This window comes from Lates calcarifer, unplaced genomic scaffold (genome assembly GCF_001640805.2).
Source record: "Lates calcarifer isolate ASB-BC8 unplaced genomic scaffold, TLL_Latcal_v3 _unitig_1690_quiver_535, whole genome shotgun sequence".
In the NCBI taxonomy this organism is placed as follows: Eukaryota; Metazoa; Chordata; class Actinopteri; family Centropomidae; genus Lates; species Lates calcarifer.
Window position 1 is genome coordinate 112,912 of NW_026115692.1, and position 12,089 is coordinate 125,000.

The 12,089-nt window shown below is 51.3% G+C and overlaps 4 protein-coding genes across 7 annotated transcripts in view; 1 reads left to right on the forward strand and 3 right to left on the reverse strand.

Annotated features, from left to right (window-relative positions):
* LOC108890120 (histone-lysine N-methyltransferase 2C) overlaps positions 1-1,722 on the reverse strand; it is a 40,278-nt gene extending 38,556 nt beyond the window's left edge. The window contains 1 exon segment of the mRNA XM_051067407.1: positions 999-1,722. The gene's annotated coding sequence lies outside the window, so the exon portion shown is untranslated.
* A 143-nt stretch (positions 1,723-1,865) lies between these two features.
* Positions 1,866-4,627, reverse strand: xrcc2 (X-ray repair complementing defective repair in Chinese hamster cells 2). 3 transcript variants are annotated; one of them, XM_018686918.2, is made up of 6 exons: positions 4,431-4,627; positions 3,832-3,913; positions 3,641-3,676; positions 3,418-3,567; positions 2,690-2,966; positions 1,866-2,303 (listed from the first exon to the last, which is right to left on the reverse strand). In XM_018686918.2, the coding sequence occupies exons 1-6, from the start codon at positions 4,449-4,451 to the stop codon at positions 1,970-1,972; spliced, it is 900 nt and encodes a 299-aa protein (XP_018542434.1). In that variant the 5' UTR covers positions 4,452-4,627; the 3' UTR covers positions 1,866-1,969. The 3 variants fall into 3 exon arrangements, with proteins under 3 accessions (XP_018542434.1, XP_018542435.1, XP_050923452.1); XM_018686919.2 differs by having other exon boundaries at positions 3,777-3,913; XM_051067495.1 differs by having other exon boundaries at positions 3,768-3,913.
* A 143-nt stretch (positions 4,628-4,770) lies between these two features.
* actr3b (actin related protein 3B) lies at positions 4,771-9,967 on the reverse strand. The gene is made up of 12 exons (XM_018686914.2): positions 9,449-9,967; positions 8,401-8,456; positions 8,185-8,309; positions 8,004-8,114; positions 7,704-7,799; positions 7,483-7,590; positions 7,248-7,391; positions 6,958-7,131; positions 6,717-6,809; positions 6,499-6,624; positions 6,273-6,356; positions 4,771-6,135 (listed from the first exon to the last, which is right to left on the reverse strand). Exons 1-12 carry the CDS (start codon positions 9,736-9,738, stop codon positions 6,040-6,042), a joined length of 1,503 nt encoding a protein of 500 aa, XP_018542430.1. The 5' UTR covers positions 9,739-9,967; the 3' UTR covers positions 4,771-6,039.
* Positions 9,968-10,818: 851 nt separating this feature from the next.
* The window catches only part of LOC108890128 (apoptosis regulator Bcl-2), a 5,483-nt gene continuing 4,212 nt past the window's right edge, over positions 10,819-12,089 (forward strand). Inside the window, exons 1-2 of one of the 2 annotated variants that reach the window (XM_018686920.2) lie at positions 10,819-11,682; positions 11,833-12,089. The exon at positions 11,833-12,089 is cut by the window's right edge and continues 84 nt beyond it. In XM_018686920.2, coding sequence (XP_018542436.1) covers positions 11,430-11,682; positions 11,833-12,089 — 510 coding nt within the window. In that variant the 5' untranslated portion in view covers positions 10,819-11,429. The remainder of the gene's footprint in view (positions 11,683-11,832) is intronic. The other variant, XM_018686921.2, reaches the window with a different exon arrangement.

Here is a 12,089-nt window from a genome sequence, read left to right on the forward strand (position 1 = left end):
CTCACTGCTTCCCTGTTTGAAACATTTTGTTTTATGAGGAAATAAAGAAAAGTTTGTGCACAGACTCTGACGAACACACCTGAGAAACTAATCTGGTCTGAGCAAGATTAAAAAACAAATAAAGTCCACGAGGAAACGTCGACCCACAGCTGCTCACTGCAACATGAAGCTTAAACACACAAACACTGTGACACACTGTTTGTGTGCAGCTCTGTTGTGTTGTTGTGTTCCACTTGACTTCACACTGATCTGCTGGGATCTAACGGACTCTTCACAGACCTGCTCACACCTGGGACATGATGTGACACCAAACACACCAGGAACACACACTGCACCTACACCTATTGATCACTTCAGTGTATTGATTATTATTGATTACTGTTTCAGTTGAGGAACATCTGCAGGTCTGATGTGATGAGAGTTACTGTTTCAGCTGTTTGAATAGAACTTTATCTTCACATTACGATCAGGTTGATTATTGATCAGCAGATTGATCGATATTGGAAACAGTTAACACACGTGTCCGGTGTGTTCACACAGATACACAGGTATCACACTACGAACACCTGAGCTGAACCATAACTCTGATTAAAACAAGTGATGATGACGTTAATGAAATCACCGGTCAGCGGCTCACGGTGAGGACTCACCTGTCTGCTCCACCTGCAGCCTGAGCACCACCCGCTCACACTCACACCCTCACTGTAAGAAACAAACTGACTCAGTTACAGCTGCAGAAACACAGCAGTTAGCTGTTAGCCGTTAGCTTCCTCGGACCGCCCAGTTGACTGATCACCTCTCTGTTAGCATTAGCATTAGCTGACAGGCTAGCTGTTAGCGCGCACCAGAAACGAGCGCATCCCGGCTCCAGGGCGCGCTTATTCACCCCCCCCACTTTAAATCGTAATGACCGGCGTCAAGTTAACGCAGGAACCTGACAAAAAACTGAGGAGCAAACCTGCACAGGTGTCGATAGGAGACAGAAAAAGCGTCCTTACTGATTTGATGCAATTCTCTTTTTCCTCTCCAGCTTTCCAGCCAACTTAAACCGATCTGTTTAAAGCCAACAGCGAACTTCTCCGAAAGATAACATCGGTTTCATAAGTCTGGCATGATAAGATTGTCCGACGAAACATTCCCGTTGACCGTGGAAGGAAAAAAAGACGGTTTTCTGCTGAAAATTGGCGAAAAATTAAAGTTGAAGCGGTCGCTCCGTCATGGAGGCCATGTTTGGGAGCGACCGAAGCACCGCCTGTCAGCGCCAGCAGGAGAAGTAGGTCCCGCAAAACATTTACTACTGCACCGCAGCGGAGCCGCTGAGCGGCCAGCGGTTTCTTCTTCACACCCGGGTAAAGGCGACGTTGAGCCGGACTGAGAGTTTACAATGTGCGGCTTCCTCCGTGTCTGCGACACACTCGGTGAATTTGTTTGTGTTGTGTAAAAAGTGTGTCTGACCCCGCGGAGGGATCTGTTGGAGGGCTGCTCTGGTGAAGCGGTCTCTGTCATCAGACCTGAAGTCCCGGACTGGATTCCTGAGGATCGGGACTGATGCTGCACGTGCCCCCAACAAGGACCAAATAACTGACAATGATTTCAGAATGAATCATTAATATTCAGCATTTAAACACGATGAGATTCGTTTTCATTAAATAATTGGTCTCATGAGCTTCTCTGTCAAACATGTTAAAGAATATCTCCATGACCTCAAGGGACCAGAAGAACCACATGAACCACCTCCACTGACTTCATACACCTCCTCCTCACAAGACCTTAGATACCCCTCAGAACCTCAGTGACAACAGGAAGCCCCTGAAGGAGACCTGGACCCTGGTCACTGACCTTCAGACCCACAGAGCAGAGGAGTCTTTTCTGTTTATGTCAGACTGAGGTTTAATATCAGTGAACAGAAACAACAACAACAAGCTTTTACTGTTTTTACATGAAGCCAAAAAAATAAAGAACGTTTCATTCAGATAAACTCCACTCCTCCATCTGTGACGCAGAAGGAGCTGCTCCTGTAAGACTTCGTCCTCGAGGAGGAGGAGGAGGAGGAGGAGGAGGAGGAGAAGGAAGTGCAGTGGACGGTGAAGAGCTGCCGTCTCCTCTGCTCCTTGCCGCTTCCTGCTGCGGCGGCCATGTTGTTTGCAGCCTCCTGCCGGGCACACAGCAGCCGATGGGTCACCAGCCGTTGCCAGGGGCGACAGAGGTAAGGCCGGTCGGAGTCTGAGGAGGAGGAGGAGGAGGGTCCGCTGTAGCTCCTCCTGATGGCGTGGCAGGTGGCGAAGACGGTGATTCGGTAATCCCTGAGAGGAGGAGCCACAGGTCAGACTGAGTCACAGAGCATTCACAGGTTCTGACGTAGTAAGGTGGAGGAGGGATCAGCTGTCTACAGAACCTACAGAACCTCCCAGATCTACCTGTGGTCCCAGTAAACACCTACAGAACCAGGACCACCTCAATTATCACTAGAACCAACCACATGAAGGACCCTAGAACCTCTTAATAGACATCAGAACATTTCAACGGCCAAAACCAACCTCAGAAACATCTCCTGGACCTCGAGAACTTCCCTGAACGTTTGTGAGACACTAACTGCCCAGACTCTTATCTCACTACCAGTAGAACATCTGAATGGACCAACAGAGCCTCTGAATGGACCAGTAGAACCTCCTAACTGACGAATACCCACCTGAGCAGTCGGCCCAGCAGCTCCGAACACTTGCCGAGCTTCTCTTCCTGCTTGGCGAGGCTGGCCCCGCCCTCGCAGCGGTCCAGCCAATAGAAAGCGGAGATGCTGTCGATGAGTAGGAGCGCCAGGCTGGGCCGCGACGAGAAGGAGGTCTCCAGGAAGTGGAGGGTGAGAAGGAGCTGAGAAGAAGAGGAGCAGTGGACGACCAGGAGGCGAGACAGACACGAACGCAACGTGGCCTCATCTGAACCAGCAGAGGACGAGCTGGTAGAGACAGCTAGACACAGAGAGAGAGAGAGAGAGAGAGATTTATATTGTTTAAGGTAACATGTGGCAGCGCCCCCTACAGGCTGCAGAGTTCACTACATCCTGGTGATTTCTCTATTGAACAGCAGTGGAGTTCAACATGTTCGTCCTGAGGGGGGCGCTAGAGCGAAGCTTCCTACAGAGGACACCGCTGCACCCTGGGAAGTCCTGAGAACAGATTTATTTTAACTGACATTTTTATCAGAGCTGTGAATGAGGAGCTGGTGAAAAGACGAACGGAAGAAAATATCAGCTTCTTTAATAAAAAGTCAAAACTGTGGACGTAAACACTTCAGGGGAATCAGTAACTACGACTCCCAGGGTGCATTTCAGCAAGAAATGTCCAATCAGAGAGCCTGAGGTACAAACTGAAACTGAAGTCTGATGAAGAGAAAAGGTAAACAGGAGGAGAGTGAGTGCACCTGCATTCAGTCTGTTCTCCAGGATGCTGACCAGTCGTAACATGTCCAGACTGTAGTCGGTGTCCACGAACACAACATCCACCTCCAGGCCACCGGCGGCGTTGGGCAGCACACAGCGACACAGCAGGTGATACAGCAGCTCCGTCTTACCTGACACACACACACACAGGTCACAGGAGGCTCAGACCAGGAGCCAGAAGCTTCACCTGTGCTCTGGACTCACCTGTTCCCTCTGTCCCGTACAGCTCCACCACCTCACCTGGAAACACAAACACAGGTGAGCTCAGTTCCGTCACTGTATCCAGCATCATGTTTTAACTGAGCTCCTCCATGTCACTGAATAAAATCACTGAGGTCACATGACGTGTGGTGAGAGGATCTATCAGCTGACAGGAAGTGGGCGTGGTCAGTCACCGTGGTCGGGTCCACCATCTTCAGGGAACAGACGAGGTTCGATGTCCTTCAGACAGCGACGGGCCTCCAGACGAGCAAACAGCTGCAGAGACACACACTCATCACTCTGCCGTTCACACACTGAACCAGGACGTAGACTGGACCCACACCTGTCACTGAGCTGACACTGTACCTGTGCATCAGTGATCAGTGTGAGCAATATCAACCTGATACTTATCACTATTGAGCAGTCTCATGTGAGGAAATGTTCAGCTGAAAATCCCACAGATCAGACGGTCCCTGAACTCAGCACAGCATGAAAACCTGTAGCCATTGATCAATAATCAATAGTTTATGGTAATCAATCATCAGTGAATGTCCTGGTCCCGTCACCAAGTCTGCGACTACTTCCAGTACTACTGTTAGTACTAGTACTACTAGTACTACTCTGCTGAGTAAAGCCGCGGGGACTTTTACTTTGAAAACCTGCAGCTGTGTTTCCGGTGCGGAATCAAACTTTTGGATTGAAACAGACAAAGAACACGTGACAGCCGGTCAGATAAAACACCACAAACACTCTGATTACTCCGTCACATGTAACGTAACGTGTTCACTCTGACCTGAGCGCCGCTTTCACTCATCTCAGCGCGGGCTTCATCTCCGTCCTCCGTCAGCGCCGGGAATCCGCCGAGAGCTCACTTCCCGCTCCCGTCGTTTTACCGTAAAGGACGGAGAGCGAGGCGTTACCGTAAAGACTGTAAGAGCAGCGCAGAAACATTTACAGACCTTCACCTGGAGCAGCAGGATGACGTCACACTGCACTGCTGCCACGTGACTGGCTGATTAGCCTGAATAAGCAGGTGTTCCTGATACCTGAGTAAAATCTCTCATTACGTCATCAGATCAGCTGATTATTAACTGATCATTAAAGTCATTCAATGATTGAAGGACTGAAGAGAGTCAGAGATGGAGGTGGAGTTTATTAAACACACATCGTCAATATTCATCCAATCAGAGTTCAGGTGCTCAGAGAGACCAGAGACCACAGACCCAGGTCCAAACAGTTACAACACAGACTGAGTGAGTCCAGAGTCAGGACCGAGTCCACATTAGGACCAGCAGGTCCCGAGTCTGCACCGTGAGTTAAAACAGATAAAGAAACTACAGGTAAAAACAGACAATACATTTCTACATGATTGTACCTGAACGCAGCGTCCTCCGGCTGACAGTGTTGTGGTTTGGACCTGGTCCTGGATCAGTTCATATGTACACAGTCTGTATAATGTAGCTTATGTGTTATTTCTGTGCTCTGATAAACTCTGTCTTTACAAATATAAACACTCTGAGAGCAGCAGCTTATCACACACACACACACACACACACACACACACACACACACAGGTATTCACAGTCTGGTTCACATCAGTTCACCTGAGGTCGCTGATCAGACTCAGGACTGATGTGACGTGCTGAAACACCTGGTTTACCTTCAGTCTCACCTCACGCTGAGTCACAGTCAGTGACATCCCCACTGGGCGATAGTCCTGCTCTCATTTTAAAACTACAGTTCCCATAATGCTTTGGGTAAACAGGAAGTCAGACTGTCAGCTAAAACAACACATGAGAACATCACTGAGACTCAGCATCAGGTCTCACTGAACCATCAGCTCCTGTAACTCAGTCGTGATGACAGCTAACGTGCTAACATGCTAACATGCTGACAGACTGCAGGGAGGAGGTGAAGACAGACCACAGCAGACCTCAGACACAGAGAGGAGAGCAGCTCCTGTCCTTGGCTTTTTGTTGGCTGCTCATTCACCCAGAGGTTCAAACAGCTGCACACACATCTGGATCTGAACCTGTGATCCAGACTTTAAACCTGCAGTCAAACACATCAGGCGTGGGCTAACAGCTAACGAAGGAACCACAGCACTCTCTGTTTTCACTCTTTTCTTCCTCCACACCTCCATGTGCCTGCTGAGGCTGAGCTAGCCTGCTAACAGTCTGGTAGTCTTGTGGGCTAACAACTGAACAGGATGAGACACTAACAGGCTACTGGCTAAGTGGCTGGTGGTAGCAGACAGCAGATAAACAGGCCAGCAAGCTGCAGAGCCCACAGGCTAACAGGCTAACAGGCTAACAGGCTGGCTACTAGTGGGCAGCGGGCTGAAGGGCCAACAGGCTAACAATGTAGCAGGCTAACAGGCGAGCTGTCTGTCGCCGCCGCCATCAGGACATGATGCCGAACACAGGGTTGTGCCGACAGATGCTCGGGCCGATCTCATCGTAGTCCTTCTTCGAGTGACACACCTGGAAAAACTCCGGCTGCAAACAAACAAACAAACAAACAAAAACAGAGTCACTAAAGTCCAGTTTATCTGTGTGTGTGTGTGTGTGTGTGTGTGGTGTGTGTGTGTGGGTGTGTGTGTGTGGTGTGTGTGTGTGTGGGGGGGCGTGGTTACCGTGGACGCCAACATGGAGCCTCCAAACCAGACGGCGTAACGCTGCATGTGATGAGTGACGACCTGAACCTCCATCGGCTTTGGCTGCAAAACACACAGGAATCAGTCTGTCTCTCTGTCTGTCTGTCTCTCTCTCTATCTGTCTGTCTGTCTGTCTGTCTCTCTCTCTATCTGTCTGTCTGTCTGTCTGTCTCTCTCTCTCTCTGTCTGTCTGTCTGTCTCTGACCTTTATCCGTCCTCCGCTCAGCTCTTCACTCAGCCTCAGTCTGGCGTCCACCACTCTCTTCAGGTCTCTCTGAAGTCTCCGTCCAAAGTCTCTGAACATGGTGGATCCTCCGGAGAGCACGATGTTCTGACACACACACACACACACACACAGACAGAGTTTTAATTGGAAACAGAGCAGCAGCTGTGTGTGTGTGTGTGTGTGTGTGTGTGTGGTACCTTGTAGAGCGGCCTCCTCACGTCGATGGGACAGCTCTGAATCACCTCGTCCACCACGTCAGAGATCGGCTGCATGAAGTCTGGGTTCGCAAACTGAAACACACACACACACATATATTTACACACACTGAGGCCACATCCCCCCATCAGATATGACCTTTGACCTCAGGGCTCTGGTCTGTTCAGACAGGAAGTGTTCCTCCAAAATAAGACGAGGAGCTAACAGAGGCTGTGACATCACCTCAGGGTGGAAGAAGATCTCTGGGCCCAGGAAGCGCTCGTAGCCCACGTCGATGTGGAAGGAGGTCTGACTGACGGTGTTCACTCCTCGGTACTGTTTGATCCACTTCCCCGGGTCTGAGTCATACTTTGTGAACTCCTTCACAATGTCCGGACAGATGTAACAGTACCGCTCCTACACAGAAATATACAGAGATACACAGAGAAATAAACTGAAAAAGAGTTGAGCTGTGGAGGAGCAGAGGAGGAGCAGAGGAGGAGCAGAGGAGGAGCAGAGGAGGAGTCTGGTACCTTGACGGCCTTGGCGGTCTCCAGCGACTGCTCTGGAGGAATCCCCACCTCTCTGTCTCTGAGCAGCTGTTGGATGAAGAAGGTGATGTCCCGCCCAGCGATGGGGATGTGTTTTATGCAGCTGCCAATCACGTAGCCCTCGGCCTGCAATGGACACACACCGACCAATCAGTGAGCAGAGAGGCTGCAGACGGCAGCAGTGGAGTTTAAAATGGTGTGTGTGTGTGTGTATGACCACAGGGATGGCGTGTGTGACTCCGTCTCCGCTGTCGATGACGATGCCAGTCAGAGTCCGCTGTCCCACCTGCCGCGACGTCCAGGACGCCGCCAACGCCAACACCGCCTGACGGAGGGACACACTGTATTTCATTACACCGCCTGGAAAATCCTCAAGGACCAGGACAAGGACCTCTGTGTCCTCCTCAAGGACCTCCTCACCTGTGTGCTCTGTCTCACCTGTACTGCGATGTAGAGTCCAGGTATGTTGAAGGTCTCGAACATGATCTCAGCCAGGTACTCTCTGTTCTCTGGAGTGTTGAGAGGAGGCTCTGTCTGCGCACGCACACACACACACACACACCACACACACACACACACACACCACACACACACAGCAGGACACCATGATACCACGTAATTCAAGGACCCTCATTAAGGAACTGCAACATGCTCAAGGACCTTTAAAACCTCCAAACCTGCTCCAGGACAGAAACAGTGGAACCCATTCAAAGACTGAGTAAACAAAGCTGGACCCACCATGAGGAAGCTGTGGTCCTCGGGTTCGGCTCGCAGGTACTTGAAGATGACCTGCTCCATGAACTTCTCCATCAGGTCCCAGTCCTCCACCATCCCGTGACGGATCGGCCACTGAAGCAGAGACAGGGCGTCAGGACAGGTGTGAGCAGCAGAGGGCGCCGTGCGTCCTTCACTCTCTCACCTTGGTGGCGTAGTTGGGTTTGTCCACGGCTTCGTCTCCAATGTAGAAGTCCAGGTCGTCGACTCCTCGAACGAGTCTCCTCTGAGCCTGCTCTCCCACGCTGGCCGACTCCCTGATGGCGATGCCTGGTCAGGGTCACACACACACACACACACATAATAACACACTGCAGTGTTCATGTGTGTGTGTGTGTGTGTGTGTGTGTGTGTGTCTTACAGGAGGGCATGATGAACTGTGGCTCTGTGTTTCCAGCATAGCCGACCTTTGTGTACCTGCACACAGAAACTCTGTTAGTGAACATCTGAGCCTCCTCCCTCTGCACCTCCTCCCTCTCCTCCTCCCCTGCACCTCCTCCCTCTCCTCCTCCCCCTGCACCTCCTCCCTCTCCTCCTCCCTCTGCACCTCCTCCCTCTGCACCTCCTCCCTCTGCTCCTCCCTGTGTTCAGAGAGGAGGTTCATGTTCTGACAGTGTGATGGGGTGAAGGCTCCTGTTCTACTTCCTGCAGCTGTCCTACATTCAGACCAGAATAGACTGATCACAGATCAGCGGGTGGAGACACACACACACACACACACACACACACACACACACACACACACACACACACACACACCATGTGCTCCTGACACCAACTGTTCAAATCCCGACAGTGTCCATCAGACACAGAACACACTGATGACAGTGAAGCTTCACAGCACTTTACTCCACTGTAACTGTAACTGTAACTGTAATGTAATAGTAATGTAACTGTAACTGTAACTGTAATTGAGGTTTTGTTTCATCCGAGCAGCAGATTCAGTCACTGTGACATGAGACAGAGAGAAACTAACTGATTTATTGATTATCACAGACGATCAATGACAGAGATCTGACTGATCAGGGATCAATCCACCGACAGAAAAACACTGATAATGAAAACAACAACCTCACAATACGACTGAGGTTTCCTGTCTGTCACAGCAATGAATACAGACCAGGACCAGGACCTAGGCCAGGACCACAGGCTGGAGGGTGGAACCAGTCTTTAAATAATCAATAACTGCACTGATAAATAAAGTTTATTATCAATCTCCTGATTGATCCTGCTCTGTCTGACGCTTCTGTTTCAGGTGAACTGTTCCTTCAACAACAACAACAACAACAACAACAACAGCAACAACAGCCCCCCCCCCCAAAAAAACATGATGATGGTCTCTGAAACACACATGACGTCACAGTCTTTACAGTTGCTGAGCGCGCGTGTGTGTGTGCGCGTGTCCTCACCCGGTCCCGCAGTCTATCACGCACGGAGGCAGCTGCAGGGACATGTTGTGGTTCAGGTCCGGCTCGGTCCGGCTCGGTCCGGCCCGCAGAGCCGTCGGTGGTTGTTGGTGGTGGTGGTGTGACCGGAGAGCGGAGCGCGCGAGGCGGAGTTTGGACGAGTGTGATGGAGAGAGAGAGAGAGAGAGAGAGAGAGAGAGAGAGAAATGTAATACCTGCGTGTTAGACAGCCCCCCCCCCGCCCTCAGAGCACTTCCGGGTCGGAGGGAAAGGTGGAGAAAATAGAAACACATGTGACGCGGCCCCGGTAACCGGAGAGAAGGCTGCTGCGTTCACGTGCTGTCAGCTGCACCGTAAATACACAACTCACCTGCGCCTCCCGGTGGTAATCAACAACAACAACAACAACAGTTTCTGCTGTGTAACCCGGATGTTTCTGACTGTGTAAAGTAACCTGCAGTACTTGAAGTGCACGTCTGATTTACTCACATACTTTTACTGCAGTACCATTCTGAATGCAGTACTTCTACTCCGTGTGTGTAACGGGAGTACGCGATGCGGTGACTGTGACAGTATGAAGTATCAGAGAATGGAAGTATTCGAGTAAAGTATCTGTAACGTGGAGTAACGTGGAGTAGATGTATTTCCGGGGCCAGTGAGCGGATGTTTTGTGTGATGGAGCAGAGGATCCAGCAGGGGGCGGCAAACACACACAGCAGCAGTTCACAGTCAGCTGACTGTTCAAAATAACTTTATCTGACTCACACACACACACACTGTCAGTAATATTACTACCTGTACTCTTCATTCACAGTACTACTATTACTGTTACTGATACTCTGTTTCATACTATTACTACTACTGCGACTCATAGTAGTACTCCAACAACTGCCACTGACTAAAATAATATTTCTGCTTCAAGTACAACTACTAAAACTATTACTACTTATTAAATAACTGCGAATACTGATACTTTTAAAAGTACTACAGACTCTGATAATACTGTAATAATACTATTAAAATACTTTAACGTGCACGCTCACATGCGCGCGCACCCAGAGGCAGTGATGGCTGAATAAGACGCAGAAAGAGGAAGTGAAGTTATTCACACACACAATCCGGGACTGAGCCGGGTCAGACCTGGAACCAGACCCGGAACCAGACCTGGATCCAGAGCCGGAACCAGACCCAGAACATCATCATCATCTCAGAGCTTTTATTTTGACGGTTCGTGGAGTGACAGGGGAATCCCGCCGGTCACACCGAGGGGGCGGAACCACCGGCAGAGAGGGTGTGTGTGTGTGTGTGTGTGTGTGTGTGTGTGTGTGTGTGTGTGTGTGTGTGTGTGTGTGAGAGATGAGAGTGTGGTGTGTGTGGCACGTGCAGTCTCAGTGAGGACTACAAACCCAGAGGAAGACCCGGACCCGGAGCTCGCTTTCTCTTCTCTCCGCCACTTTTCAACCGGAGTACACTCCTCCTCCTCCTCCTCCTCCTCCTCCTCCTCCTCTTCTTCCTCTGTTGGGTGTTTTTCAGTCCTCCTCCCTCCTGATATCGATTATTGATCGTCATTTCTCCGCTGATCAGCAGCAGCTCTCCTCAGAAACAGTCCGCTCTGTTCAGCATCATGACGGATTTTCCTTTCAGCCTCCTCAGACCTGAACCGGGTCTGGAGCCGCGCGGAGTCACCCGGTCCTCCATCAACCGATAATCAATACGGGTGAGTGTTTATCGATGATGGCTTCACCCTCACTGGAGACGGATCCGGTCTGAGCAAAGATCAGACTCGGAGCTTCTTCATCGGGTTGTTTCTGGAGGATGGACTCAGCTGTGAAAAATCATCACGGATTAAAACCTCTCACCACTTAATAACGCGCTGCCCGCTGACGTCACCAGGCGCTGCGCTCCCATTGGTCGCTGTGTGAGGATCTAGAATGCGTGGCGCGGCGGGTTCTCAGCTCTAACCGCAGTGGGCCTGCAGGGGGCGATGGCAACCGCCTACACCAGCCGGGACCTGGTGGAGGATTACCTCAGGTACAAGCTGCTCAGCAGGGGCGTGGCCTGGCGTTTCCCGCCGCCGCCGCCGTCACCTCCGCGCCAACGCAACCAAGTTTCGTCATCATCATCGTCATCACCGTCAAGGAGATCTGGGACGTCACACCGAGACGTCCAACCAGGTGAGAACCACGCCTGCCCACTACTGCTGCTACAAGTACTGTTACTCCACTACTCACGTTACTGTAAGTACTTCTACTGCTGCGATGATAACTTCTGTTAAAGCGAGGAGCAGCCGCAGTCCTGAACCTGTAACGATGACATCATAGCGCTGAGAGAGGTGTGGTCAGGTGTGCTGTGATGACATCACTTGTCTCCTCTGTTCTCATTGGCAGATCCCTGTTTGGCTCCGCCCCGAGTGCAGGTGGCTCTGAGGCGCGCCGGTGACAAGCTGGAGCGCCGTTACCGCGGCAACCTGTCGGCCCACGCGTCGGCGCTGCTGCTGCGCGCGGACGACGGCGGGCGGGCGGCGCTGCGGCGGAGCCTGGCGGTGGTCAGGGAGGAGCTGTTCAGGGACGGGGTGAACTGGGGGCGTATCGTGGCCATGATGGAGCTGGGAGGGGCTCTGAGCGCCGAGGCGGGCGGCGCCGGG